At 39.3% G+C, this 27,232-nt stretch overlaps 5 protein-coding genes and 2 long non-coding RNA genes across 15 annotated transcripts in view; 6 read left to right on the forward strand and 1 right to left on the reverse strand.

The window, feature by feature from the left end:
• The window catches only part of LOC116921044 (putative ankyrin repeat protein RF_0381), a 37,352-nt gene extending 10,646 nt beyond the window's left edge, over window positions 1-26,706 (forward strand). The window contains exons 1-4 of one of the 3 annotated variants that reach the window (XM_045172825.1): window positions 24,398-24,711; window positions 24,787-25,292; window positions 25,361-25,485; window positions 25,551-26,706. In XM_045172825.1, coding sequence (XP_045028760.1) covers window positions 24,398-24,711; window positions 24,787-25,292; window positions 25,361-25,485; window positions 25,551-26,531 — 1,926 coding nt within the window. In that variant the 3' untranslated portion in view covers window positions 26,532-26,706. Of the gene's footprint in view, window positions 1-24,397; window positions 24,712-24,786; window positions 25,293-25,360; window positions 25,486-25,550 lie in introns of those variants that run through there. The other 2 variants (XM_045172822.1, XM_045172823.1) reach the window with 2 other exon arrangements.
• Window positions 1,691-3,627, forward strand: LOC116920336 (speckle-type POZ protein B-like). Of its 2 annotated transcripts, none has more exons than XM_045172836.1 (2): window positions 1,691-1,915; window positions 2,241-3,627. In XM_045172836.1, exon 2 carries the CDS (start codon window positions 2,359-2,361, stop codon window positions 3,454-3,456), a length of 1,098 nt encoding a protein of 365 aa, XP_045028771.1. In that variant the 5' UTR covers window positions 1,691-1,915; window positions 2,241-2,358; the 3' UTR covers window positions 3,457-3,627. The 2 variants fall into 2 exon arrangements, with proteins under 2 accessions (XP_045028771.1, XP_032782440.2); XM_032926549.2 differs by lacking the exon at window positions 1,691-1,915 and having other exon boundaries at window positions 2,293-2,435; window positions 2,501-3,627.
• LOC116920292 (speckle-type POZ protein B-like) lies at window positions 6,873-9,346 on the forward strand. Of its 2 annotated transcripts, XM_032926486.2 has the most exons (3): window positions 6,873-7,150; window positions 7,276-7,393; window positions 7,461-9,346. In XM_032926486.2, exon 3 carries the CDS (start codon window positions 8,067-8,069, stop codon window positions 9,180-9,182), a length of 1,116 nt encoding a protein of 371 aa, XP_032782377.2. In that variant the 5' UTR covers window positions 6,873-7,150; window positions 7,276-7,393; window positions 7,461-8,066; the 3' UTR covers window positions 9,183-9,346. The 2 variants fall into 2 exon arrangements, with proteins under 2 accessions (XP_032782377.2, XP_045028768.1); XM_045172833.1 differs by having other exon boundaries at window positions 6,873-7,393.
• On the forward strand, window positions 9,638-14,366 carry LOC116920298 (speckle-type POZ protein B). 4 transcript variants are annotated; one of them, XR_006645957.1, is made up of 6 exons: window positions 9,638-9,787; window positions 10,104-11,946; window positions 12,137-12,194; window positions 12,269-12,456; window positions 12,578-12,693; window positions 12,983-13,015. XR_006645957.1 is itself a non-coding variant. In XM_045172835.1 (5 exons), exon 5 carries the CDS (start codon window positions 13,093-13,095, stop codon window positions 14,167-14,169), a length of 1,077 nt encoding a protein of 358 aa, XP_045028770.1. In that variant the 5' UTR covers window positions 11,328-11,946; window positions 12,137-12,194; window positions 12,269-12,456; window positions 12,578-12,693; window positions 12,983-13,092; the 3' UTR covers window positions 14,170-14,366. The 4 variants fall into 4 exon arrangements, 2 of the variants coding, with proteins under 2 accessions (XP_045028770.1, XP_032782386.2); XR_006645958.1 differs by lacking the exon at window positions 12,137-12,194 and having other exon boundaries at window positions 12,321-12,456; XM_045172835.1 differs by lacking the exon at window positions 9,638-9,787 and having other exon boundaries at window positions 11,328-11,946; window positions 12,983-14,366.
• Window positions 14,568-17,469, forward strand: LOC116920424 (speckle-type POZ protein-like). 2 transcript variants are annotated; one of them, XR_006645959.1, is made up of 5 exons: window positions 14,568-14,740; window positions 16,509-16,597; window positions 16,689-16,912; window positions 16,972-17,268; window positions 17,369-17,469. XR_006645959.1 is itself a non-coding variant. In XM_045172839.1 (2 exons), the coding sequence occupies exon 2, from the start codon at window positions 15,134-15,136 to the stop codon at window positions 16,100-16,102; it is 969 nt and encodes a 322-aa protein (XP_045028774.1). In that variant the 5' UTR covers window positions 14,575-14,740; window positions 14,928-15,133; the 3' UTR covers window positions 16,103-16,461. The 2 variants fall into 2 exon arrangements, 1 of the variants encoding a protein (XP_045028774.1); XM_045172839.1 differs by lacking the exons at window positions 16,509-16,597; window positions 16,689-16,912; window positions 16,972-17,268; window positions 17,369-17,469 and adding an exon at window positions 14,928-16,461 and having other exon boundaries at window positions 14,575-14,740.
• LOC123471480 lies at window positions 17,566-19,559 on the forward strand. The gene is made up of 3 exons (XR_006645983.1): window positions 17,566-17,941; window positions 18,047-18,574; window positions 19,336-19,559. It is a non-coding gene; the product is annotated as an uncharacterized LOC123471480 (long non-coding RNA).
• LOC116933970 lies at window positions 20,405-24,005 on the reverse strand. The gene is made up of 4 exons (XR_006645970.1): window positions 23,863-24,005; window positions 23,506-23,702; window positions 21,526-23,423; window positions 20,405-21,454 (listed from the first exon to the last, which is right to left on the reverse strand). It is a non-coding gene; the product is annotated as an uncharacterized LOC116933970 (long non-coding RNA).
• Window positions 26,707-27,232: the final 526 nt, after the last annotated feature.

The following is a 27,232-nucleotide window of genomic DNA, read 5'->3' on the forward strand; positions in this document are numbered from 1 at the left end:
CTTTTAATGTACGTCACATCGCCATACGCGACCGGCATTTTTCTTTGAGAGTATTTTTGCTGCGAAGTGTATATTTAGGATTGTTTTCATCATGATGCTTCATGAAAATTGCGTGTTGTATAGTAGTGGCGTCTTTACTGAAATGAATGTGAAGCCGCTTATTGTTTCGACTATTGCATAGTACCCTTTAACTTCACAAAAGTTTAATGAATTTTTTTGTGTATGTTTCCATAGTAATTTCTACTTGCTCTTCTATTGGAACCTGTTACCTGTTGCACTCCGATTGAATTGCGCAACGTGTAATTTTCCTAACGTCAAAATCCACTAGCAAACTCAACAAAACAAAAAACGTAATAACAGCCATAAGTTTTGGCGTTGTTTAAAATGCCACACAAAAGCCATTCTTATCCTCCAGCTCCTACTTTATTGAAGTTTCACGTTGTTCGATATTTAGTGGCCGATATGAAAAAATGTATTCGACAAATTTTAGTTACCAAGGCCAGAAAACGAAAGCGCCCGAAAGCGCCTTAGCCTCGTTCCTTCCTTTAGGATCGGAAGGGGCAATCAGGTAAGTCAGGGCAAAAGGGATAGGAGAGAAAATGATCCATGATGGACGCCATAGCAAACCCTTACTCCTTTTTTTCAAAGCACACCTGTTTGACTCAAAGTTAGACACCACATGGATTCATTTTCAGTTGCAATTTGTCCAGCTGTCAGCGCTTTCTCAGTGGAAGGAGGATGTCTGCGGTGGAACAGGTAATCTCCAATTAGGAGCGTCGATTACACCTTTCCTTGCTGATAATTGGTGTCAAACGGTGAGCGAAATTAACCAAACTGATTTCGAGTGGAATGTCCAGCTTCCCAATTCAATTGCAATTGCAATTGGCGATCAGTCTCATCCAGCGCGTTTGAAAAAAGTATGGGGTTGATTTCCTCCAGCATTTCCTGTTTTGTAATGGTGACCGATGGATGAAGCCGATGATGAAAGCTCGTTTGGTTGTGAGAATCGATTTAAACGCGATGTGAACTACCTGAAGCTGTCAGATGTCTTATCATAATGTAAGAAAAGATCATAATGTAAGAAAAGATTGTATTATCGGATTAAAGTTTGCTAGGAATTTATCTAAAATTGGTCTGTTCCAGAATTGTTGCTTTAATAGTGTCACGTGTTTTCTATATGTATGCTAATGTTAGATCTCCTTTTCTGTGTTGATTGAACAAGGAAATTGAAAAATACAAAGAAAGGTGTACCAAGAAAAGTGAATCAAGTGTTTTTCTTCTGTGGTTATTAACACATGACTCAAACAGGGAGGACGGATGAACCGATGTCGGAGGAGGCTGTTGGCATCATTTTTCTCACGGATCGGCCAATGATATTGAGACAGTTACCCCGAGGCAAACAGGTGGCAGATTTGGTTTGTGTTTTTTCACTCATGTGCGTTAAAGGAAAGGGAAGGGAGAGAAAGAAAATCCAAAATGGCCGACCATTTGCTAGTCCCTACCCTTAAAACGTCGGCAATTGGAAGGGCCGATTTTGTTTTTTCTTCACTCATGTGCGTTAGTGGAAACTGGAAAGGGAAGGGAGAGAAAGAAAATCCAAAATGGCCGACCATTTGCTAGTCCCTACCCTTAAAACGTTGGCAATTGGAAGGGCAGATTTTGTTTTTTCTTCACACATGTGCGTTACTGGAAAGGGAAGGGAGAGGGAAAAAATCCAAAATGGCCGACCTTTTGCTAGTCCCTTCCCTTAAAACGTCAGCAATTGGAAGAGGAGGATTGAAAAAAGTTCACTTAATTCTGGTGCTTCGCTTTGAGTCGTTTGTTCACGTTTAGATCACGTCCTGGCCGATTCTCTTTCCTCTGGTGTTGTTTCACTATTTAACATCGTTTAAAGTGTTCATTATTCAAGTGAAAGGTATGTGGAATATATCTAGGAAAACAAATTTCTAATAACAATGTCGAAGCCATGCCATTTTAACTACGTAGCTATTGTCTTTCCTATAATCAGAATCATTACTTGCATTACTTGCAAAGGATGTGACTGGTGTTTATAACTTTTAAGTCTTTTTCACCCTGTTCTCTCATCATCCCCCAAACACATTACATTTACCTTCTTGTCATCGTGGATAGTTTGTCCATGGCCAAGACCTTATCGAAGTTTTTCTTCGTGCTCTTTGTTTTTATTTAGTTACGAATGTTAGTCAGAGTGTGTATCTTATTTATCATTTTACCATTTGCAGAATTGCAGAACCAATTTCTTGGGCTAGTCCGTGCCACCTCATCACTTTATAAGAGGACAACGTTCGTCGAAGTTCTTTCTGCTAAACAAAAATCAATAAAAGCGCTAGGTACCACAGAATGGCAGCAGGGCTGGGCAAGCATCTAGGTACCAGACAACAAGAAGCGACGTTTAGACCTTCGTTTGCTGATAATTGGTGTGAAATGGATTTTGAGGTTACGAAAACCGATTTAAAGTGGAACATACCGTTTCCGTTTCTAGAATATCCTCTGACTTCTATGGAATCTTCAGAATTTTCTTCGGGAGATTATTGTAATTGGACTCTTTGTCTCAACAACAGGGAAGGACATTTATATATTTCTCAGAATCTAAGACTCATCAAGAACAATTCTAAAATTGCCCCAGCAATTCAAGTGTTCACTGGAATTGCAAATAAAAAAGGCGATTTGCTTTCCACAGAAACGGTCATATTGGATATAAATAACTTCATTCGTTCCAAATCCTTGTATGTGTCTACATTCAAAATTGAAGAACTTCTAAAATCAAAATTTTATGAAAAAGAAGGCAACTGGGTCATCTACTGTACTGTCAAAATTTGGAATCGTACAGAAACCAAATCGTGCACATCTTCGTCTAAAATTACCTCTGATGTTTTTCACAGTGAATTAGTTTCGACGCAATTTGAAGAACTATTTAAAAACAAGACGCTAAGTGACGTTAACTTAAACGTCGGAGGGCAAATTTTTCCCGCCCACAAAAATATTATAGCAGCAAGTAGCAAAGTATTTGCGGCCATGTTTCATCACGAAACATCAGAGAAGTTGTCGAACAAGGTAGACATCCAGGACATCGATCCGGACGTCTTTCAAGAGGTGCTTCGTTACCTGTACACTGGCCGGATGTCTCGGGAAACGCTGGACAAAATGGCGGTCGGTGTTCTGGCGGTGGCGGATAAATATTTGCTGGATGAGTTGAAAGCCGAGTGCGAAAATCATTTGATGAAGAGGATGTCCGCCGACAACTGCGCAGAGTTGCTTGCATTTGCTGCCCAGCCACATCCAGCGATCAATTTGAAAAAGTATGCTGTTGATTTCCTCCGGCGTTACCCTGACCTTGTGATGGCGACTGATGGATGGCAAAAAGCGAAAAAAGAGAATCTCGTTTGGTCGTGTGAATTAATCGAAATGCTGTGCGGCCGGAAGCTGTTAGATGTCTAGCATTAGATGAGAAATCGCCGTATTGTTGGACGAAATTAATCTAGAATCGATCTGTTCCAGAATTGTTGGTCTAGTTTTGGTGTGTCATTTACATTATACCAAAGTTTCATCTTCAATGTTGTGATTGGAGAACAAGGAAATAGGAAAAATACAAAGAAAAATGAGTCATAATTTTCATTCGCCTTTGTTGTAATAATTTAGATACGTATGACAAATGAACCGCAATGTCTGCGAGCCTGGATGCCTGTTGACATTTACTTCAAGGACGGAGGCAAATGACACCGAAGCAGTTACCTGAGGCAAACAGGTGGTAGATTTGGTTGTTTTCGCCTTGGTGCGTTAAAGAAAAGGAAGGGAGAGAAAGGAAATCCAAAATGGCCGACCGTTTGCTAGTCTCTCCCCTTCAAACGTCAGCAACTGTAAGGGCCCGTCAGCGTAAGATTGGAAGTGTACATTCAGTAGTGGTGCTTCACTTTAGACGTTCTTACACGTTAAGATCATCTAGTCAATTGTCTTCCATGTGCGTTCTCTAGGAAGTCTCTTGGCCAATTTGTTGTTCCCGATCACCATTCCCCTCACGGAATGCTAAAGATGATTTTTCCCAGTTGTTCTAGCCTTTTTTCTATTTACAAAATGTAAGTCGATGTCTGTTCATAGATGGCAGATGAAGTTGATCTGATGGATGGCAAGCGCGGCAACAGCATCTTCACCACCGGAAGCCAAAATCCATCTTGATTTCTAAAAGAAAAGGAATGGTATTGGAAGAGAAAGTTTTATCGGGTTAATTTCGTGATTGGATCAAACGAGACAGCGATGATACGCACAACACGAATACCACCTGTGCTGCATGACTCCAGACAAGTTCGCAGGTTTGTACGTGCATTATAAGAACTAACAAAACGGCATTACCATGTCTTTGGATGAAATCTGCAAGAAATTAACCCAGAATCGGTCTGTTTCTGATCTGTACTCTTGTTTTTGAGTTGTGTATTATTTGTATCATGACGAATTTCATATTTTGTGCTGTGATTGAGAAACCAAGAAATCGAAAAGAATACAAAGAAAAGTGAACCAATCACGTCATCCGCCTTAATTCCGATAGGGATAAAAGACGAATGGACCTACTACCTACGAACACGCAAATGCTTGGCACAACTGGCATTTTCCTCACGGACGGAGTACAATCAGGAACGGATCAACCAGTGACATTGAGAGACATTGAGAGGGAATGACCTGAAGCAAAACGTGTCGGAGGTTTGTTAATTTTCATTGAAGTGCGATTTAGAAAAGAGAAGGGAGAGAAAGGAAATGGCCGACCTTTTCTAGTCCTTCCCCTAGAAATATGTCAGAAGCTTATTTCGGCAAATTGAAAAACTAAGATTTAAAATTCATTTAGTGCTAGTGCTTCCCTTCAGGTGAAGTGGAACACAGTTTGGCCTTTCGTGTGTGGCTGTTTCAGTAGTTAACGACTTGTTCTAACATTGTTGAAAGTGTTGATTTCAGAATCCTACTAGATTTGAATAACTGGCTCGTGTGTCTTGCTGTGTATTGGGCGATCAGGTTCGTCAATTGTATTAAAACCTAACGCCAGATATTGTTCTCGAATATGACTGGTTTTCTATTCAAAATCTCCCTTTGAAATCCTTCTGGTTGGCAAACAGGCCTTAAATGGATCCAAATGCTTCCAAAATGAGGAACGTTTTACTTTTTTTCCTTGTTGCTTTGCAGACTGGCAGCAATTAGTGAATATCAGAATAACAGAGGATGGTGGACGTACTTAAAGATCCAGTGATTTAGCCCTAATCAGTATGGGAAAACGTCATGACTGGAAGAGTATCACAATGCACATTAAGGTAGGAAATACAATTCTTCACCAGTTTAGCAAAAATGTTGCATTTCTTTTGAGGTGTGGCATTTTTATTGGTTAATTTTTTCATCGTCTCTAAGACACAACAATTTACCTTTACTGATAGGAATTTTGTATATTAATTCTCAACAATTTTCAACAGACTTTTCTTCTTTGGCCACACTTGATTCTAATCATCTGTTATTTTGGATACTGGGTAAAAGAAAAATTAGGAACAGCTCATAGTTGGTATTAAAGCTCTGTTGTTGCTACAGAATTTCTGGGCGGTGCAAATTTTATTGCATTACTGTTAGTTGTGCTTAAAAGAAAGACATTATTTCCTTTTAAATTGATCGTAGATTTGCAAAGCTATCATGCCACACAATTTTGCGGGCATATAAAATATGTCCATGTTGTCCTTTTTCCAGATAAAGTCCAAAACTGCATTCATATTCAGCCTCACGGCAACGTCTAACTTTTCCAAATTTGATTTGGAGAGCAAAGTGTCGCGTGAATTCCGTTGACATTCTTTCAAAAGAATGTCTTTATTTCTGGCTCGCTGAATTGGTGAAACGAGTCGGTAATCGTTCGAACGACCAGTAAGCTCCCTCGTCCGTTTCAAAAATCCCAAAGTAATGATGCGAAAAGAATCCAGATATTTGTCTAAAGAGGAAAACCAAAAAGCCTGACACAAAAAAATTCGGGGATGTACCATGAACTTATTGGCACTTTATAAATCTCTAATCGAGTAAAAGTCTCTGAAGCGCTTAAACGTTGCACTTCACTGAACACTTGATCCACATTCATGTAGCAACTACTTGTTGTAGATGGCGGTTGATCGGCAGCCTCGTCAAAATAGACTTGATCATTGTATGTGGATTTGATGCGATCAAAAACGATAGCAGCAAATTTTTGACAGTTTTCATCAAGAAGATGGTAAATGTTGTTTAAACAATCTTTCCGCCAAATGTAGTTGATGAGTTCTTTGATTGTTGTATTTCCGTCTTCGGTTGTTTCATTCTTCCTGATTTTTGTCAACGAAGTCCAACCAGTAGTCCGTTTCTTCCTTTGGTACGTGTCACGAACACTTCCGATGTCCTTTGAGCGTTGAATCGTGATGCCTTCGGTGTTTTTCTCGATCGACCACCATCAATTGTTCGTTTCCATTATAATGAACGCGTGGTAAAACTTTGCGTTTGTCAACTGCCACGAAGAGAGCAGATTGCTGTAGACGAGCTAATGGCTACATCTTGTGGCATTTTTTCTCTGGTGTATGTCGGCTCTGGGGTCCGATTAAAATATTTGATGTACGTCACATCGCCATACACGACCGGCATTTTTCTTGGAGAGTATTTTTGCTTCCAAGTGTAATATATTTTGAACTGTTTTCATGATGCTTCATGAAAATTGCGTGTTGTATAGTAGTGGCGTCTTTACTGAAATGAATGTGAAGCCGCTTATTGTTTCGACTATTGTATACTATCCTTTAACTTCACGAAAGTCAAATTAATTTTTTTGTGTAAGTTTACGTAGTAAATTTTACTTGCTCTTCTTTTGGAACCTGTTATCTGTTGAACTCCGATTGAATTGCGCAACGTAAAATGTTCCTAACGTCAAAATCCACTAGCAAAGTCAACAAATCAAAAAACGTAACAGCGATAAGTTTTGTTTAAAATGCCACGCAAAAGCCATTCTTATCCTCCGGTTCCTACATTGAAGTCTCACGTTGTTCGATATTTAGTGGGCGATGTGAAGGAATTTATTCGATACATTTTAGTTACCAAGGCCAGAAAACACAGAGCGCCTTGGCCCCTCGTTCCTTCTTTTAGGATCGGAAGGGACAGCCAGGTAAGTCAAGGCAAGAGGATAGGAGAGAAAATGATCCATGATGGCCGCCATAGCAAATCTTTACTCTTTTTTTCAAAGCACACCTGTTTAACTAACAGTCTAATATCGCAGTGATTTATTTTCAGTTGCAATTTGTCCAGTTATCAGTGCTGTCTCAGTGGGAGGAAGATGTCTGTGGTGGAACATCCTCAATCTCACTGCCGGAACGGAACAGAAGATGCAGTGAAAGAAAAGAACTGCACGGTGATTAATCTTGATTTATCTAACAGCGAAAAAAAAAATTTAACCTGAATGTTATTTACGATTGCAGGGAAGGCAAAGAAGGGTGTGACATTTGGTGATTGGTAATCGGTTGCCAAAAGTCAATTTGCGTATGCAGTGCAAACTGGGCAGGCATTCCTGTTTAGTGTGGAAACTCACCATGACTAGCTGGCCATCAGAAGTTTATGGAAATTTGCGCATTCGAGACGATACGCCTTTAAATTGTTGGAAAAGGATCGAGTAGAGTGGCAGTTTTCTCGCAACTGTTTGGCCAGAAAGCTATTCCCAGGAAGCAGAAATGACGCTTTAATTACAATTTAATCATTGATGCCGCTGGAGGTTCTTCGTTGGCCAAACGCTTAGCTCTCAGTTATTCGGAAATCAATCGTTTCTGATTGTTTCGCTGAAATACGTCGTCTTGTCATCGTGGATAGCTGACCATGGCAAAATGCAAGAGTCTTACTTTCTTATTCTTCACAGTTGACATCTAGCTCTTATTGTTGCAGTTCCTTGGTTTTTGTTTTCCAAATTTCAGGTTTTGCTTACATCAGTTCACTTTTTGCTCTTGAAAACCAAAGTTTCTTGGTCGAGTCCTCTTCGTTTCATCACTTTGAAAGAAGGCAGCGCTCACCGAATTTCTTCGCCGCAACCAAAAATGGATCAGATCGTTCAGAAGACAGGTACCATCCAATCAGGAACGTCGTTTATACCTTCACTTGCTGGTAACTGGTGTGGTACCATCCAGTTAGGAACGTCGTTTATACCTTCATTTGCTGATAACTGGTGTCAAACGGTGAGCGAAATTAACAAAACTGATTTCGAGTGGAATGTCCAGCTTCCCTATCAAGAATATCCAATTCCTTGTATGAAATCATCTACAGTGTCATCGGGAGAATATTGTTCGTGGAACCTTAGCCTCGGTGACGATGAATCAAACATCAATATTTTGTTGGATTTTAAAAGAGGCCCGCAATATTCCAAAATTGTCCATCGCTTACGAGTGCGTGTTGGAATTGCAAGCAAGAAAGGCGACCTACTTTTCCCGAAAACGACCCTGATTAACATATCAAATAATTCTCACAATATCCTGCAAATCAGTAAAGAAAAATTTTGGAAATCCGACTGCTACGAAAAAGATTGCAACTTTACCGTCTATTGCGCTGTCATAGTTTGGGTTTTGAAGGAAAACAAGTCGGACTCTTTGCCAAAATCTACATTAAATACTTGTCATAATGAATTACTTCAGACACAGCTAGAAGAACTATTTAAAAACAAGTCGCTAAGTGACGTTAAGTTAATCGTCGGAGGGCGAACATTGCACGCCCACAAGATCATCCTAGCAGCAAGAAGCAAAGTGTTTGCCGCCATGTTTGAGCATGAAACAGCAGAAAAGTTGTCGAACCAAGTAGATATCCAGGACGTCGATCCAGACTTGTTCCAAGAGGTACTCATTTACATCTATTCCGGCCGGATGTCTTCTGGAACTATGGTCAAAAAGGCTGTCGGTGTTTTAGTGGTGGCGGATAAGTATTTTCTGGATCAGTTGAAAGCCGAGTGCGAAACTCATTTGATGAAGAGGATGACTGCCGACAACTGCGTGGAGTTGCTTGCACTTGCCGATCAGCCTCATCCAGCGGCGCATTTGAAAAAGTATGCGGTTGATTTCCTCCTGCGTTCTCCTGCTCTTGTGAAGGCGACCGATAGTTGGAAAAAGGCGAAACAAGAGAAACCCCTTTGGTTTTGTGATTTGATCGAAATGCTATTTGCCTGATGCTGTTCGATGACTATCATGATGTAAGAAAACATTGTCAGATGAAAGTCATCGATAAGAATTGAATCGGTATGTTCAAAAATTGTTGGTTACAATTGTGTTTTTTTTTTTTTTTTCGTATTTTGCTAAAGTTGTGTTAGAGGAACAAGGAAATTGAAAAATACAAAGAAAGGTGTACCTTGATAAGTGAATCAAGTGTATGTCATCTGTGGCTATCAACTCACAACTAAAACAGGAAGGACGGATGAACCGATGTCGGAGGAGGCTGTTGGCATTCATTTTCTTCACGGATCGGCCAATGGTATCGAGACAGTTACCCGAGGCAAACAGGTGGCAGATTTTCCTTTTTTTTTTTTTTTCCTCTCATGTGCGTTAGAGGATAGGGAAGGGAGAGAAAGAAAATCAAAAATGGCCGACCTTTTGCTAGTCCCAACCCTTAAAACGTCAGGAATTCAAAGGGGAAGATTGACAAAAGTTCATTTAGTTCTGGTGCTTCACTTTGAGTACTTTGTTCACGTTTTGATCCTAGCCTGGCCGATTCTCTTCCCTATGGTGTTGTTTCACTAGTTAACATCGTTTAGAGTGTTCATCATTCAAAGTGAAAGGTATGTGGAATATTTCAAGGAAAACCAATTTCTAATAACAAGGTCGAGGCCACGCCATTTGTGCCACGTAGCTAATGTCTTTCCTAGAATCAGAGTCATTACTTGCAATAGATGTGACTGATGTTTATAACTTTTAAGTCTTTTTCACCCTGTTCTCTCATCATTCCCCAAACACATAACATTTACCGTCTTGTCATCGTGGATAGGTTGTCCATGGCCACGACCTCATCAAAGTTTTTCTTCGTGCTCTTTGTTGTTATTTAGTTACGAATGTTAGTCAGGGCGTGTATCTATTTTATCATTTTACCATTTGCAGAATTTGCACACCACATTGGTAGACGTTTTGCTTTCATGGACAACAGTTTCTTGGGTCTCTTCCGGTCCATATCATCACTCCAAAAGAGGAAAATATCTGCCAAATTTCTTGTGCTAAACAAAAATGAATAAAAGTGCTGAGACAGCATTTACCACACAAGTAGAAGAGACGTTCAAACCATTGTTTGCTGACAATTGGTGTCAAACGCTTAGCGAGGTCACGACAACGGATTTCGAATGGAACATTCCGTTTCCGTTTCTAGAATATCCTCCGCCTTCTATGAAATCATCCCGTTTTTCATCAGGAGAATTTTGCTTTTGGACTCTTGATCTTCAGCAGGTCTTATTTGACGAAGACAAAAATATTATGCTTGAATATCATCCCAGCGCAAACAACACTATAACCGGCGGTTCCGCTCAAGTGATCACTGGAATTGAGAATAAACAAGGCGATTTGCTTCCCACAAAAACGGTCGTTATTGTGAGTGATGTGTTGGGTTCATTCAATCGACATAGGGTGTCTCGTTTCTTTAAAGAAAAAATTCGAAAATCTGAATTTTATGAAAAAGAAGGCAACGTTACCATCTACTGTACTGTCAAACTTTGGACTTTCAAGGAAAACAAATCGCGCACTTCTTCGTCTAAAACTGCGTCCGATGTTTGTTACAATGAATTTGTTTTTATCCAACTTGAAGAACTATTTAAAAACAAGTCGCTAAGTGACGTTAAGTTAATCGTCGGAGGGCGAACATTGCACGCCCACAAGATCATCCTAGCAGCAAGAAGCAAAGTGTTTGCTGCCATGTTTCATCACCAAACAGCAGAGAAGTTGTCGAACAAGGTAGAAATCCAGGACGTCGATCCGGACGTCTTTCAAGAGGTGCTTCGTTACCTGTACACTGGCCGGATGTTTCGGGAAACGCTGGACAAAATGGCGGTCAGTGTTCTGGCGGTGGCGGATAAATATTTGCTGGATGAGTTGGAAGCCGAATGCGAAAATCATTTGATGAAGAGGATGTCCGCCGACAACTGCGCAGAGTTGCTTGCATTTGCTGCCCAGCCACATCCAGTGATCCATTTGAAAAAGTATGCTTTTGATTTCCTTCTGCGTTTCCCTGCCATTGTGATGGCGACCGATGGATGGAAAAAGGCGAAAAAAGAGAAACTCCTTTGGTGGTATGAATCAATTGAAGTGCTGTGCAGTCGGAAGCTGTTAGATGTCTAGCATAAGATGAGAAATAACTGTGTTGTTCGAAAGAAAGTAAACTGTAACTGTAAGAAATTTATCTGGAATCGATTTGTTCCATGGACTCAGCTCTGGAATCGGTTGTATCTCTTTTGTATTATGCTAAAGTTAAATCTCCTGTGCTGTGTTAAAAGAACAAAGAAAATCAATAATTATAAAGAAAAATGAGTCAAGTTCTTCATTTGCCGCTGTTAATAAATTCTACAGCGATTACGGATGGTTGGCATTTATTTTTCTCACGGATCCAGGAGATTCAGTAATGGATCGTCCAATGAGGCTGGGACAGTTAACCGAGGCAAACAGCTGGCAAAATTTTGATATTTTTGCTTAGGTACGCTAAGGGAAAGGGACGTTCATTAAATGGCCGACCGTTTGCTAGCCCCTCCCCTAAATTGTTAGTAGTTGGAATGCTCGGACGGAAAATCCATTTAGTTCTGGTGCTGTCCTCCGACTGTTTGTTCACTTGTTGATCCTTGTCTGAGTCAAATTCCCTTCGCTGTGTTGCTGTTTCATTAGTTGGCAACAAGTTCTGCCCCTTGTGTTCAGCAATCAAACGAAGGCCATTCAAAGCTATTGAATTCACACAATTTTCAAGCAGGTATGGCAAGTTCGTTGGCTAATGATCAAAGCCATACTGTTTGACCACGGAGCCAATGTCTTTCATGGCATCCAAGAGTTTCTTATATTTTTGTATCATTTGTAACAGAGGTTTGTTTCTGGGGCTAATCTCGTATTCTTTTCTAAATCTTCTTGTTTTCGATCAACATTCCTCTACCGAAATGCTAAAGAACGTTGTTTGGCCCGATCGTTTAAGCATTTTTTCTGTCTTAAAAAATGTATGTCTATGTAAGTCTGTTTTAGATCTTGCTTTTGTTTATGTCCCAGTTTATAAAATCCGAGTACACCTTGATATTCTTTAGAAAATGAATGGGTTAACGTTCGGAAATGTGTGACTTCTTTCTTTGTGGGAAGACAGTGCAGGTGAATCATCAAACTCTTGTGGCGATTGTGAAGATCAATAACAGTCAGATCAAGTTGGCATTGCTCGATCTCGATCTGCCGCCGGAAATGGAAATCTCCGTTGCCGACTGAACTCCACCGTCTTCACGTGAGTATTCTTTTATTATTAATTGGATAAACGAAAATATTTGTTAACTAGCGGAAGCTACCTGTACTGAACAACTTGGATTTATCAAGAAAATCTAATGTTTGTTTATTGACTCTTTGAGGACTGAGGTGGACAAAATGACGCAGTACTACTTGTTCAACCTACCTTTAATGTCCAGTGGCAGGTACGATCGGAGTTCAGCGAATTACAGTTCTCCCTTTGGAGTCGCTGAATAAAGTAATTAAAGAATAATTTTTTTTAAACACCACAACCCGATGAGTACCACCAAGGACAATTAGAGCATAGTTCGCCATTTTTCACATTAGCAAAAACTTCCGTGCTGAAAGATGTACTTGTCTATATAACGACACGATTGTTTTGGTCTCAGTCATTCGCCAATCGTTTGGGATTTGCTATTCGTCGCCGTGTCGTTGTACTTTTCAATGATTCTAAATTTTCTGTTTCCTCTCAGTTATAATTCAGTTCACTGATAACAGCTCCCTGCTTTTTTATTTCCCATTTTCAGGTTTTTTTCAGCATCGGTCACTTTTTGCTCCCATAAAAAAGAAATTTCTTGATCGAGTTGGCGCTGCGTCATCTTAGGCAACCTCCATCATTTGCTCGTAACAAGCAGAAATGAATGAGATGGTTGTGGGAAGAGTTACGCTCATCAAAAAATCAACGTTCAGACCGTCACTTCCCGACGATTGGAGTCCAACGGTGACCGAGATTTCCAAAACCAATTTCGAATGGAACATTCAGTTTGCGTTTCTAGACAATCCCACCACTTCTATCAAATCGCCCCGCTTTTTATCGGAAGTTTATTGTGCTTGGACCCTTAGCCTCCGTGTTACGAACCTATCCATTGATATTCTACTGCATTTGGAACGAGGTGCACAGTATTCCGAAATTGCTAAACCCATTCAACTGAGCACCAGGATTGCAAACAAGAAAGGCGAATCGCTTTATCCTTCCGAAAAGCTGACCGTTTTTTCGAACGATCTTATTTCCTCTGACGAAGACATGGTGTATAGCATCGATAAACATGATTTTATGAAATCAAAGTTTAATGGAATTAGAGACAACTTAAACATCTACTGTACTGTCGAAATTAGTACTTTAAAAACCAAATTGGGTTTCTATTCATCTAAAGATTCATCCGACATTCGTCGGAGTCAGTTGATTCTGACGCAGTTGGAAGAGTTTTTAGAAAACAAAACACTGAGTGACGTTAACTTAAATGTCGGAGGGCGAGTCTTTCATGGGCACAACATCATCCTAGCGGCAAGAAGCAAAGTATTTGCTGCCATGTTCAATCATGAAACAGCAGAGAAATTGTTGAACAACGTAGACATCCAAGACGTCGATCCTGACGTTTTCCAAGAAGTCCTTCGTTACGTGTACACAGGCCAGATGTCTTCTGGAACGCTGGACAAAATGGCAGTCGGTGTTTTGGCGGTGGCGGACAAGTATTTTCTGGACCAGTTGAAAGCCGAGTGCGAATCTCATTTGATGAAGAGGATGTCCGCCGACAATTGCTTGGAGCTGCTTGCACTCGCCGCCCAGCCGCATCCAGCGATGCATTTGAAAAAGTATGCTGTTGATTATTTCCGGCGTTTCGCTTCTCTTGTGATGGCGACCGATGGATGGAAAAAGGCGAAAGAAGAGAAACTCATTTGGTCGTGCGAATTAATTGAAATGCTCTTTGCATGATGCTGTTTTATGTCTAGCATGATGTAAAAAGTGATTGTATTGTTAGATGAAAGTGACTTACAAGAAGCGATCTAAAATCAGTCTGTTCTCTATCTGTTGTTTGTATTCTGTGTTGGTTGTTATCAGTTATGATTTCACTGTGATGTGCTGCGGAACAAGGAAATCGAAAATATACAAAGAAAAGTTGATCAAAGTAATCCATCCACCGTTGTTAACTTATGTAGGAAAGACGGATGAAACGATGTCGGCGGAGGCTGTTGGCATTTATTTTCCTCGCGGATAGGCCAATGATATCGAGAGAATTACCCGAGGCAAACAGGTGGCAGATTTGGTTTCACTCGGATGCGTTAGGGACAAAGGAAGGGTAAGAAAGAAAATCGAAAATGGCCGACCGTTGCTAGCCCCTCCCCTTCAATCGTCAGCAGTTTCAACGGAGGTTAGGGTTGATAAGTTCATTTAGCTATGGTGCTTCCCTTCGATTGTTTGTTCACGTTCTGAGTTAAATTCACATTCCATGTGATGCAGTTTCATTAGTTCTACGCCGTTGAAAGTGATCATCATTCAAGCAAAGGTAAATGTGGGGTATTTCAAGAGAAACAATTTTTTAGCAACGAGGTCGAGGCCATGATGTTTGTGCCACGTAGCAAATGTCTTTCTTAGAATCAGAGTTTCTTTCATGTCTCATTACTTGTAACAGACTGCTGTTTATAACCTCTTAATCTTTTTCTTTCTTTCTCTTGCTATTCCCCTATTGACAGATGCTAAATGTTTTTATTCCCTAGTTGTTTTTGCCTTTTTTCTGTGTAAATTCATCGTTCTCCAAACGTTGCCAGCTGCTTGGATCCTTCCTCTATTTTCTCCCTACATTTGCACAACAATTTGAACTTTTCTAACCCTCACTTTCTCACGAACGTCTTCATTCGTCTTCTGCTCTTCACAGCGAATAGTTGAACATTTCACTTGGATGACGTTCAGCAAGTCACTTGCTGATTCTTCTCAATCAGCAATGAACCAAATCTCAAAGAAAACATCATCTAGTGAACCAGTTAAGGCTTTGATGTCCCAAAATTGGTGTAGTACCGAGTATGAAATCGATAAAGTCGATTTCGAATGGAACGTTCGAGTTGCTTGTTTTGAATCCTTGAATGAATTTTTTGGATCTCCGTCCACGTCTTTTTTCCCATCTAAAAGAAATCCTTGTTTGAAGTGGACATTAACATTTTCTGAAGATAGTCCTGGCTTCAGAATTCTGCTGGAGTCGTACACGCCGCACTCGGATCTTGCTGTTTTGGACGAACCTGTTCGTGTCAAAGTGTCGCTCTTAAACATCAAACGCGAGATGCTGCTCCCGAAAGTGACTGTTTTACCGAAAGGTTCCAAAGTATATCATGAAGTTCTTCATCTGGACAAAAAAACTCTTAACGAATGCCTCCAGAAAGATGGAAGTTTCAGCATCTATTGCGAAATTGAAATGTGGATGTCAAAAGAAAATTGCTCGGGCGTATTTTCTTGTCCAGGAGCTTCACGGGATGTCGAAACCGTCGTACCTCAACTTGATCTGCAAGTTCCACCTAAAAAGAAAAAGATACGCCGCAGGAAGAAAAAGAACTCGATCGAAGAACTCTTTAAAAAGATGAATTTAAGTGATGTTACACTTGTTGTCGGAGGCCGCGAATTCCATGTCAACAAGACGGTCATTGCTTCCAGAAGCCCAGTTTTAGCCGCTTTCTTTAAGACACCAGATGAATCGTCAACGCGTGTGGAAGTCAAAGACGTCGATCCTGACGTGTTCCAGGAAGTCTTGCGTTTCATCTACACGGGTAAAGTACCCTTGGACAAGATGGCGAAGATGGAACCCGAAATCTACGTTGCTGCGCACAAGTTTCAGCTGGATGCCTTGAAATATGAATGCGTTAATTACAAGGTTAAATAAAGTCATCTGGTAACTGATTACTGGAATGACTGGAGACTCCCGATCAGCGCCTTCCAGCCCAAATGAAGTGGCGTGCCGTCAAATTTTCCCAGAAGGACATTGAAGAGATTCTGCTACACCTTTAAACGGAGATAAGAGTTCAGAATTCGATGGATGTTTGTTAGGGCTGGTGGAGAGTTTAATTGACTTGACCAACAAGACCCCAGATTTCCTGTAAAAACAAGTTAATAGAGAAATAAAAGGCATCTAGAAAAATGGAAAATGTCATCATCAAATTTTTTCCTTGTTGCATCGAGTGCAATTCAACTTTTCAACTAACAAAATGAATGCAAACAAACCACGAAAAAAAAAAGTTGTTTCAACAGGCACACAAACCTAATTATTCTTGTTTTATCATTTGCATTAGAGTCAGAATTCCAAGGCAGTTCCGGTGGCTTAAAATGTTCAACTGGAAGCGAACGTGTCTCGCCCAAAGTCATTGGAACTCAAAAATATGTAACTATCGTTTAAATTTTTTATGTTGTTTGCCTTGTTTTGGAGGTCTTGTGTAGCAAATTATCTTGATTGTTGTTCTTCTTCTGTGCAGAATAATCCAGGAAGAGACTGCTAATGCGATTCGACTGCATGATGAATCACAGCAGCAAGATGTGCGTCTAAATTCCCCTGAAAAACGTGCGACTAGCCATATCCTTTTTGGAACAAGTTCGATCCTGAACTTGTTCTGTGTCTTTCTCGACGAACTGAATAGAACTCTGTTTTTCTACTTCAACACCTTTTGGAAGTTTCGTGGTCAGTACGTTGAACGGGCAGGTCAGTTTTTTTTGCACCAAATTGGTCATTTTGGTTATTGACTCTTGTTTTGATTTTAGATGAACAGCCTTCACCAAAGTCTGGTGCTCGTTGAAAGACTGGCAGACACGCTTGGGACGACGACTTTAGCGATAATCATCGAAGATGTTCTGGAAAGAGACTCCTGAAAGACTTTCGGAGCTGTGGAAAGATTAAGCTGAAGAAAAACTGGCGACAAGTTTGGTGGAGCTTTAACGAGATTTGCTCAATCCAAAGAAATATTCGTGAATATTTTGACCAACCAACTTCGCAAGATAAATAGCTTTAGACCGGGATTGCACAACCAACGTTCATCGATTCTTCTTCTAATTAAAATGGTAACACGAAAATTAATCTTCCTTTTTTCATTTTAATTTGTTCCGCATATTGTTTCCACCTTTTTGGAATTCGCAAAATATTACGAAATTCGTTATATAGCAGTTGACGACGATTTGGTTTCATTTGGCGTTCGAAATACTTTACGCCTTCCATTATCTGAATCACGTAAAAGGGAATTTAAAATAGAAAGAAATACAAAGGCAAGTTAATTCAAATAAAGCTAGTCAATTTAGAAGTCTGAGCAAGTGGGTAAAACGTAATTGTATTCTTTGTTTGTTTTTGCTTAATTCTAGTTAGAGAAATCAAATTGGAAATCACCAGAAGAGAAATTTACTTCGTTATTAGCGGCAGATTGGTTGGGCTGGATTGCTCAACTAGAATCGTCTTTGGCTGATAAAATTCATGGTTTGAGCCATAAAGAGCTCCCATCCCATGGAATTCTCTATTGGGATGCTATTCAGTCACGTTTTAACCTTCGCATTAGGGCCAGTGGCGTTATTCAACGATGCTTTGCCCACTTCGGTTCCCTGATGACAACCGCCTTCGCAGTTGCAAGTTGCAACGTCCAACCCCGCAGTACGAGTTCCAGCTGTGCGATCACGACAATAGCGATCGGCATCCACCAGTCCACACGTCATCGCAAGAATAGCGAAAACAACAGAGATGCTGCACGTAAGTACTATCTTTGACATGTTTCTATCTGCCGGGCATTTAACTAATGAAATATCAATAAATTACGTTTGAATCAAGTTTATTATTATTTTTTTGGTCTAAAAGGAATAAATTTGGCATCGCTGTTGGTATTTCCTACATCTACATGTACGGACAGAAGAAAACAAAATATTAGTCAACGTGGTGATCTTGAACGACTTGTTGCGTTTTCATGGTCGTGACGATTCTTTGTTTACACATTGCTCTGTACTTGTATTTCTGTTTATACTTGGATAAGGATACAGTGTGAGTTATCAGTTCGACTAGTGCTAGAGTTCTCTGTCTTGTAGTTGGCAATGTCATGTGTCTTAACAGTTGCTGCATTTATTGTGGGAAAAAAATATTGTGAACGACGTCGTCTATGGATTGGTGCTGAGCAATCTGTAGACTTGCTTTATGCTCCTTCACCCAGTTCACCATGTACGTTTTTATTAACAAGTGAAAAAAGAAAAGATAAAAGGATCAGCTGATTGCCATACGGTGGTGTTGATTTTGGGAGTGCAAAAGCCACAAACTAACCGCCTATTGCAAACCAAACGTCTGTCGATGGCTTTTCTATGTTAAAATGAAATAAGTTCTCTATTTTAATTTTGGGTGAGTTGTTTGATATTTTCTCCTTTGTTAGCATGTGTAATTGCACCGTGAGTTTAGAGAAACCAGTCTTTCAGCTGTGAGATTTGCTATTACAATCATTTTCCTTTTCCTTTATTTTTTGAAGAGACCAGCTCTCTTAAAATGTACTTTTTAAAAAAGCATTAGTTCCACCATTGCTCAGATACGTCCCAGCCTTTCAGTATTTTCTTCTATTGCCACGTTTCCATACGTTGACACCATTTTTGCTGCCGTCGCAATAGAGTGGGAGGCCATTGTTGATGTCATTTCCTAGATCTTACCAGTTGATACAACAAGCAGAGTCATAGTCAAAATTTGCGTCTATTTTTTTTTAGATCGGGCTTTCTTTTTTTTTAATTGACAGCTGATAAATTCTTTCTCCTGGATATGTTCACGAGGATAGGACACGCGAGCTAATTGAACGTAAAGCGGATTTGAATTCTTGTAAATGTTTCTCTAAGCAGTCAATTTGTTATGGATGCGAGCGGTAATGACAGACTTTGCCGAACGATTGTTAAAGTATGGTTTTGTCGATTGGGAATATTTAATTTATGTCGTAAATATTGCACAATTTTCGTTGGATGCGCGCCAAAATGTCGGTTCATTGTGTATGCAATAATGCCACCTATAATCGCATCAGCCGTAAATAATCCTACCTGTTGAAAGCTCATTATATCAAGGATCGCCCAATAGATGTAGCTCGAGAAGCTGATGGACAAGTCATTTTTTATTTTGTACTGTAGGTACTCCCTTGCAGTCGGTTGAAAATTTTTCAAGCGCCAACTGTATGACGGGATGTTGGTAGTCGGCATGGATGATTTCATTTGCCACAAAGTAGTCATCCAAAATATGTGAAGTATAAATGTGATATAATTGTGTTTCGAATAAATATTGTGAATTGCTCTAAATATTGTTCTTATCGCCATTAGATGTTAAAAAATATATATTTCATCATCAAACTTGAAAACAATTTTCCATTACTTTTCACAGTGTCTACGTGTTATATTATTTTTATTCCGAGTGTTGACATTTGTCTTTCATTCACAAAGGGGCGTTGTCCTTAAATAGTCCCGACTTGTAGCTCACCACATGTCCACTTGGAGTGGGCTACCTGGCAGACCTTCAAACGATACATTGTCTAATTGCCAAGGTAGCTTAGACGCATTCGCCAGACCACCACGTGGCCACTTGGAATGGGGTGCTTGGGCAGGGATCTGGGAGATACACCGTCAAGTTCCCAGGGCAGCTGAGCCGGGTTCCCCAGACCACCACGCCATCACTTGGAGTGGGGACAATGATCTGGGAGCTACACTGTCAAGTTCTCAGGCCATCGCCTGTCCGTTGTGCCATGGATGGCCCATGAATCCTCAAGTCGATACTCGAGAAAAAATTTTTAGGCTCTAGGTGGATATTGTGTAATGATGAAGAAAAATACCTACATAGTATGTGAGAAGTAGCTCAGTGGTAGAGCACTGGCACGGGAAGTCAAAGGTCTAAGGATCTAATCCTAGATGGACAATTTTGCAATATATTTGCTATTTTTTGCTTAAATTTGTGTTTTAGAAGAAATATTTAGGAAAATATGGAAAAAAAATTTTTTTTTTGAAAAATTCGGCTGAAAAATTTTCCCCGGAAAAAATTCCGCCAAAAAAATTTTCACCGGAAAGAATTCCGCCAGAAAAATTTTCCCAGGAAAAAATTCCGCCGAAATTATTTTCACCGGAAAAAATTCCGCAGAAAAATTTTTAAAAAAATGAAACTATAAATAAATTGTTAAAATAAGTTATATGGATTATAATAAGCAAAATAGAATTCAATTTCAGGCTTTATATTGTCAACTCAAATGTTCATTTAAAAATCATTATCAATTAGTGTGGGCAAAACAATTTCAGTCGAAAGATCCGTCATCAGAAATAATCGTGGTATTGCAAAAAGAACGTGGAAAAGAAATTTGACAACTTTTAAGAATAAGTTTCGACGTAAGAATCTTGAAAACCAATAACCCACTGAAAACATGGAAATGGAATGGTAATTTCCGTGCCCACATAACGATTATCACTTCCAAGTTTTCTAACGACTATCTCACAGATTTATCACAAATAAAGGTGAAACAAAACCACAGAAAATGACAGATGCACTGTTGAATTTATAAAAATGAATTAACATGAGAAAAAAAAATTCTCCTTCCAATTTTCAATATGGTTAGATTTCGTTATCTGTGACGTCATTTTCAGCGTTTCAACTGTGGCGAATGCATAATGAAATAGACGGCGCTTTGTACTGTAGAAAGAAATAAGCAAATTAACACCAAAAAATTTATACCAAATTTACCATATAAAATCCCTCGGTTGGCCGTAGAAATTTCGATCAGAACCGAAACACAATCGTCGGATGACAATTCTACTAACTAATAAACCAAAAAAAAAAGAAAAATGTAACTATTAATCAGCAATATACCATATTGATTGACAAAATTCTATTAAAACACCACCATAAATCGGCCACCACAGAGTACAACATGGTCAGGATAACAACCAAACACCATGTACCCTGTCCATATGCTAGGGAAGTTTTTCAGTCATCCTGCCACTAAGAGTTGTTAAATAAAACAAATAACTAAATACTGACCTACAATTATTACCCAACACTAATGCTCCACTTACCACATATGTCATCAATCACCCTAAAGATACAAACTGGTAAATGGAACTTGGAATTAAGCCATGACCTCAACAGTTTTTCTAACAGGAACAGAAATTCCAACCACGTCAAAGAGACAAATGCAATGCAACATCATGACTGTAATGAGTCAACACACAGTAATAATAAACAAACAATGGTCCACGCAGCAACAGGATGTATCTGTAAAGAGAACAGGAATTTACATGAGCTGAATTAACACTAATAAAAAGCTTTCACCTAAGCATTCTTACCTTCATCAGACCACCAGAGTGAAAAAGAAGAGCTTCCCTAAGCATACCTTCTTCCAACTTAAAAGAAAACAGGTGTATAGAAAAATAATTACAGTAACACTTATTGTTCAAGGATGAAAACTTGAACAAATTATACATTCTTTAGACTGCTTTAAAACATACACTGAAAAGATATGTATGCTAAATGGTACGTTACCGTGTAAGGAGCATATCACCAGGCTACTTCGCCATCATATAGTGGTCCAACAAGTTTTTTAAATAAATCATATTAGAATACCATGTCAAACCATGTAGTACAGATTAGGTAAAACATATTACTTCTAATACAATAAGGTGTTAATCCTAGAAAACAGACTTAATCATCATACTTTAACATTATAAATTATGTACTCACAGTAGCTGCAATTCATTAAACGTTGCCTCATGGACAGCATGTGCCAGCAGAAGAAAAAACTGTTGAAATGCAAAGTTATCCATGGTCACCCTACTTTTGAACAATTATCCACATTATTTAATAATGCATACAACAAATATACTATTCGCTTAATTCCAAATAATTTAATATCGACTACCACATCACCTAAAACACAGCAGCGCCTTTTCATGGGCCCCCATTCAAAAATTCATTAGTAAAAATACGTTTCAAAGAGAAGGGGAAATAATAATTTTTATCAGCACATTCAAGTAATGATTAACTACAAGCAACAAAAACTCCACTACAATATTAAAAAATTAAAATTCGACTACGACAATACTTACGACCACCATCGTCAATATCTAGCAATGAAAAGACCTGAAACATAAGTGCATGGCTTTATATAGGTTCTCTTCCATGATCAACAGGCGGCGAGTACAAGCTTTGTTTTTCCACCGCGCGATGACACTGTTGTCGCTTGTATTTTCGTCACTTTTGTTGCCTCTTAAAAGAAAGGATATGGCAGCTAGGAGTCTAGGTCTCTAGGACGATGTTGAACTTTCCTTCTTAAAAGTTTAGCATCCTTACAGGAAAAATGTCAGCTTGTTTTATTTGTTTTTTTTTACCATGTATCTCATTCGAAAACATGAATTCGTCGTAAGGGGCAGTAAACAATTACCAAGTTTCAGGTGAGGAATCGGGGTAAAAATCAAGGTAAGCATGGTAGAAAGGGGCACTATTAGGGTTTTCAATTGGGGCATACGCTCCGATTTCTTTTGTTGTAATCAACAACACCCAATCGAGTATGCCCGAGTTCAATAGATTGCAGTCGGGATTGAAAACCCGCGATTACAGACCCTGTTTGAAGTCCGTCGGAATAAGGTGCGAAAATTTGACCGCCCTGCACCATACTGAAATATCGTGAGACATTTAATTAAATTTTCCTATTACAGAATGGCTTTCGCCTTAATCGTAAAAATGCAAAACAGTCGGACTGAGCAAGTTGAAACCGCTCGCTTTGGGAGCCAAGAAGACCCGTCGATCCCGTTCGAAGTTGAACGAGTCAACATCACAAGAATTTATGGATTGGGCAAATTTACGTCGCCAAGAGCAGAAACGATTTTCTTCACATTACACGCTCGTCTCCTTGGTCCCTCCACACATTTGCCACGGCCAGGTTTTTCCAGTTGCTATTGAACGGCCCGAAGGTTGGAAAAGCTTTCTATGCGAAAACCCCTACAATACAACATCTAGAATCCCAAAAGTTGAATTTTTAATAAAGATTTCGGCAAATTCCAACGTTGTGTTGCCGAGGACTAGCCACCGTCTAATCGGGGCCCCTGCGGTCCCTCCTTTGCACCAGTCGCTTTATAACTGCCCTCGGAATTTGTTGAAATTCTGCTTCAAGCCAATCATTTTTCAATTTTTTTCTCTCTTTCTGCTGCTTGGTTATCCCAGCTACTAAAAAGCACTGACGAATAATCTCTAACAGAAAAAAAAACAGAAAAAGAAAGGGTTGAACCAGTCCACGGCGTGTTGGAACGAAATTCGATTTTGGAACCCACTCGAAGGACGACTGTAATTACACACTGCTCTTATCCTGTCCCGAGACTCGACCACTCTGGCGACACATCTACCAGTCAAAATATTTCCAAATAAAAAACGCGTGCACAAATTTCAAGGACGCGCTTTTTATGATTTTTCGGGAAACTGTCGTCCTTCCAGACCCAGTGCCAATGTCGGCCCAAAGTTCCTAGTAATTCTGTAGATCAAGAAAAATTTATCAGGAATCCATCTCAATAGCAGTGCCACCCATTTAATCAACGAAAAACTATAACAACAACAAACAAAAAAGATGTATAACACGGTGAAAAACGGATGTGACGAAAAAAATTAAATAAATTTCGGCATTTTAAAATAACGTTTTTTCCTGATGCAAAGTTACGTCACATTTTGTTTAACAACACGGAGGAGTTGATGGCAGCCTTTTTCCTTGTTTCAGTTTCCCTTTTTCCCTTTCCTTTTTGTTCGAATTCTCAGACAGAGTTCCGACAAATGATGAAAACACGAACCAAAGAAAACGAGGAGAAGAAGAAGAGGGAGGGGAAGAAATAGAAAGCCGTTTGGGAAATGCTTGGCTCCTTCTGGCGCTGGAAAATGCTTTAAAATGGGAGGAGCTTGAGCAAAATAGAATTGAGGCCAAAATACTAAAAAAGCCCGTTGTGCGCAAACTCACCGCCAGTCGAGCTGTCACTATCACGCTCACCATTTTACACGAATCACGGCTATTGGAAGCAGAAAAGACAATCCCCACAGTGAATTGTGGCCTCAATAGCATTATTTCTTCGTTTTTAATCGAGGAATATTTAGCAAAAAGCAGAGCCAATGTAAACCTCTTTCGAAATTAAAACAAAATTAGATTTTAAAAATTCACCTAAATTGTTCCTTCTTTTGTCGATGCCGGAAAAGGGAGTGCCAGTGACGTGTTGTACCAGTCGTCTACAATTCGACCTTGTAAACAAAAACTTAATTAAAGCAATTCAATTCAAAAAAATGTGTTCGTTTCAAAATAAAATTAAATACGATGATAAAGCTATATTAGGAAAAGGTGGATTTGGTATAGTATATGAAGGTAAATTCGGAGGTCGTGAAGTCGCAGTAAAAAGAGTTCAATTACATCATGTCGTCAAAAGAGAAGAAGACGCAATGCTCAAGTTAGAACATCCAAACATCGTCAAACTTCTTCACTGTGAAAAGGATAACCACTTCATGTAACATATTTTTTATCGTTTTTAATAACAACATAATTTCAAAATTGATTTTTTGTTTTCGTTACCGTGTTCAAGGTACTACGCATTGGAATTATGTGTCGCTTCTTTAGATCAACTGTTTTTGGAGTCGAATCCTTCCAAAAAATACGATGGACCTATTCCACGTCAAATCTTAGTTTTTTCCCAATTGGCTTCAGGACTGGAACACATCCATTTGAAGAAATTAATTCATCGAGACATTAAACCGAGTAACATCCTCATCATGAAAAGTCCTGGCAAAAATGAAGAGATAATAATCAAATGGTCTGATTTTGGACTGGCCAAATCCGTCAATGAAAAAGGATTACACTCGTGGTCAGGAGTGAGAGGAACCAGAACTTGGTACGCACCGGAAGTGCTGGAAAAGCTCATCAACGGAGAAAGGGCGGAACAGGAAGAGTTTTGGGGCACCGTTCAGAGCGATGTGTTTGTCCTGGGACTCGTTTTCGGTTACCTTTTCTTGAAGGGAGAACATCTTTACGGTTCCAGCGAAAACGAAATTCACAAAAACATAATTGAAAAAGATCCGGTGAATATGAAAAGTAATTCCCAATTTAATTCCATACCCTTTTTATTTTCTATTAATAAAGAGTTTGTTGCTTTATTATAGACATTAATTGTGAATTGCGCAAATATTATGAGGATGACTTACTAAAGAAAATGTTGGAACACAACCCGAAAAAAAGAATAACTTCGAAAGAAGTCGTCAAACAACTGGAATCCATCAACAATAAGGTAATATTATATATTATGTCCTAAATAAGGAAGAAACAACCTAATCGTAAATTTGTTCAATCTAGCTCACTGAAAAAGAAGAAGAATTGCGTCAACTATGTGCCCGTGACTCTTCGTCTGGTCTAATAGAAAAAATCAACGACTTAATCCAACTGGGAATTGATGTCAATGCAAAGGACATCTTTGGACAGAATGCGCTCCATTTTTTGTGTCGATTCAATTCAAACTCGAATTTACTCGACGCAATTCGACTCTTAATCCAACTGGAAATTGATGTCAATGAAAAGGACAACGATGGAGAGAATGCGCTCCATTATTTGTGTAAAAACAAATCAAACTCGAATTTAATCGACGCAATTCGACTCTTAATCCAACTGGGAGTTGACGTCAATGAAAAGGACAACGATGGATGGAATGCGCTTCATTTTTTGTGTGAATTCAATTCAAACTCGAATTTACTCGACGCAATTCGACTCTTAATCCAACTGGGAATTAATGTCAATGCAAAGAGCAAATATGGAAAGAATGCGCTCCATTTCTTGGGTCGATTCAATTCAAACTCGAATTTAACCGACGCCATTCAACTCTTAATCCAACTGGGAATTGACGTCAATGAAAAGGACAACGATGGATGGAATGCGCTCCATTATTTGTGTAGATACAATTCAAACTCGAATTTACTCGACGCAATTCGACTCTTAATCCAACTGAGAATTGATATCAATTCAAAGGACAAGAATGGATGGAATGCGCTCCATTTATTGTGTAAATGCAATTCAAACTCGAATTTACTCGACGCAATTCGACTCTTAATCCAACTGGGAATTGATGCTAATGCAAAGAACAAAAGTAGATGGAATGCGCTCCATATTTTGTGTATATACAATGCAAACTCGAATTTAATCGACGCAATTCAACTCTTCATCCAACTGGGAATTCCTGTTGTATCCGACGGCAACGATGCGCGCTATTTTTTACGCAGTTATAATAGAATAAAGAACACGGACGAAATCCTAAAACTACTGGACGAAGCAGCTCTCGTTTGAATTCTGACTCGTTTCTGGGCGATGCAATGCGCTTAGCCGACGGTGAAATTAAAATAAGGAGAGTGTCTCATACTCGATATCTTTAACCACTAAAATTATAAAATTTCTCGCTTTCTCGGCTGTAAAACACCGACTGGTTGACTTTTCCTTTCAAAAATACAAAAATGTGACTGAATCGCCGTGTTGTCAATTCATTATCCCTTTAGCCAAGTTGATTGCAACTCATTCGACCATTTTTAAATTCCTTGTGGTCATCGAGGAAACGACTTGAAAATGAAAGAAAGTAGGAAAAGAAATCGAGTAAATGCTGAAGATAACAAAAGGAAAAATACTCGATTGGTAGAGCTGGTGAAATGGAAGAGTAAAAGTGAAGTTAAATCAAGTAGAAAGCACCAAACATTGGCTTGTTGCAAACCGATTGATCTGACAAAATGAAGGCGACGAAACCAAGGCCATGGTGTTGCTCCTTGCTAATGCGTAAAATACGAAATGATAGAATTAACGAGCAAATCCAGGTGAGAAATACAAAGATTCTGTGTTATGATTGTGCAAATTTTCTTTGTCCACAAAAAGGGCAAATAAAAAACAACTTTTTCATATGAAAAAATAACAAGAAAAAATAAAGAAACAAACAAAAAAATTTAAAAATATTGCAAGGTTGTCGTACACTTATCGTTCAAAAATTCCTCGTCGTTAAAATC

This window comes from Daphnia magna, linkage group LG4 (genome assembly GCF_020631705.1).
Source record: "Daphnia magna isolate NIES linkage group LG4, ASM2063170v1.1, whole genome shotgun sequence".
Classification (NCBI taxonomy): Eukaryota; Metazoa; Arthropoda; class Branchiopoda; order Diplostraca; family Daphniidae; genus Daphnia; species Daphnia magna.

Bases quoted from the DNA above. Each gene is read 5' to 3' on its own strand.
- LOC116920336 (XM_045172836.1), top strand. From the start codon at position 2,359: ATGGCAGCAGGGCTGGGCAAGCATCTAGGTACCAGACAACAAGAAGCG.
- LOC116920292 (XM_045172833.1), top strand. From the start codon at position 8,067: ATGGATCAGATCGTTCAGAAGACAGGTACCATCCAATCAGGAACGTCG.
- LOC116920298 (XM_045172835.1), top strand. From the start codon at position 13,093: ATGAATGAGATGGTTGTGGGAAGAGTTACGCTCATCAAAAAATCAACG.
- LOC116920424 (XM_045172839.1), top strand. From the start codon at position 15,134: ATGACGTTCAGCAAGTCACTTGCTGATTCTTCTCAATCAGCAATGAAC.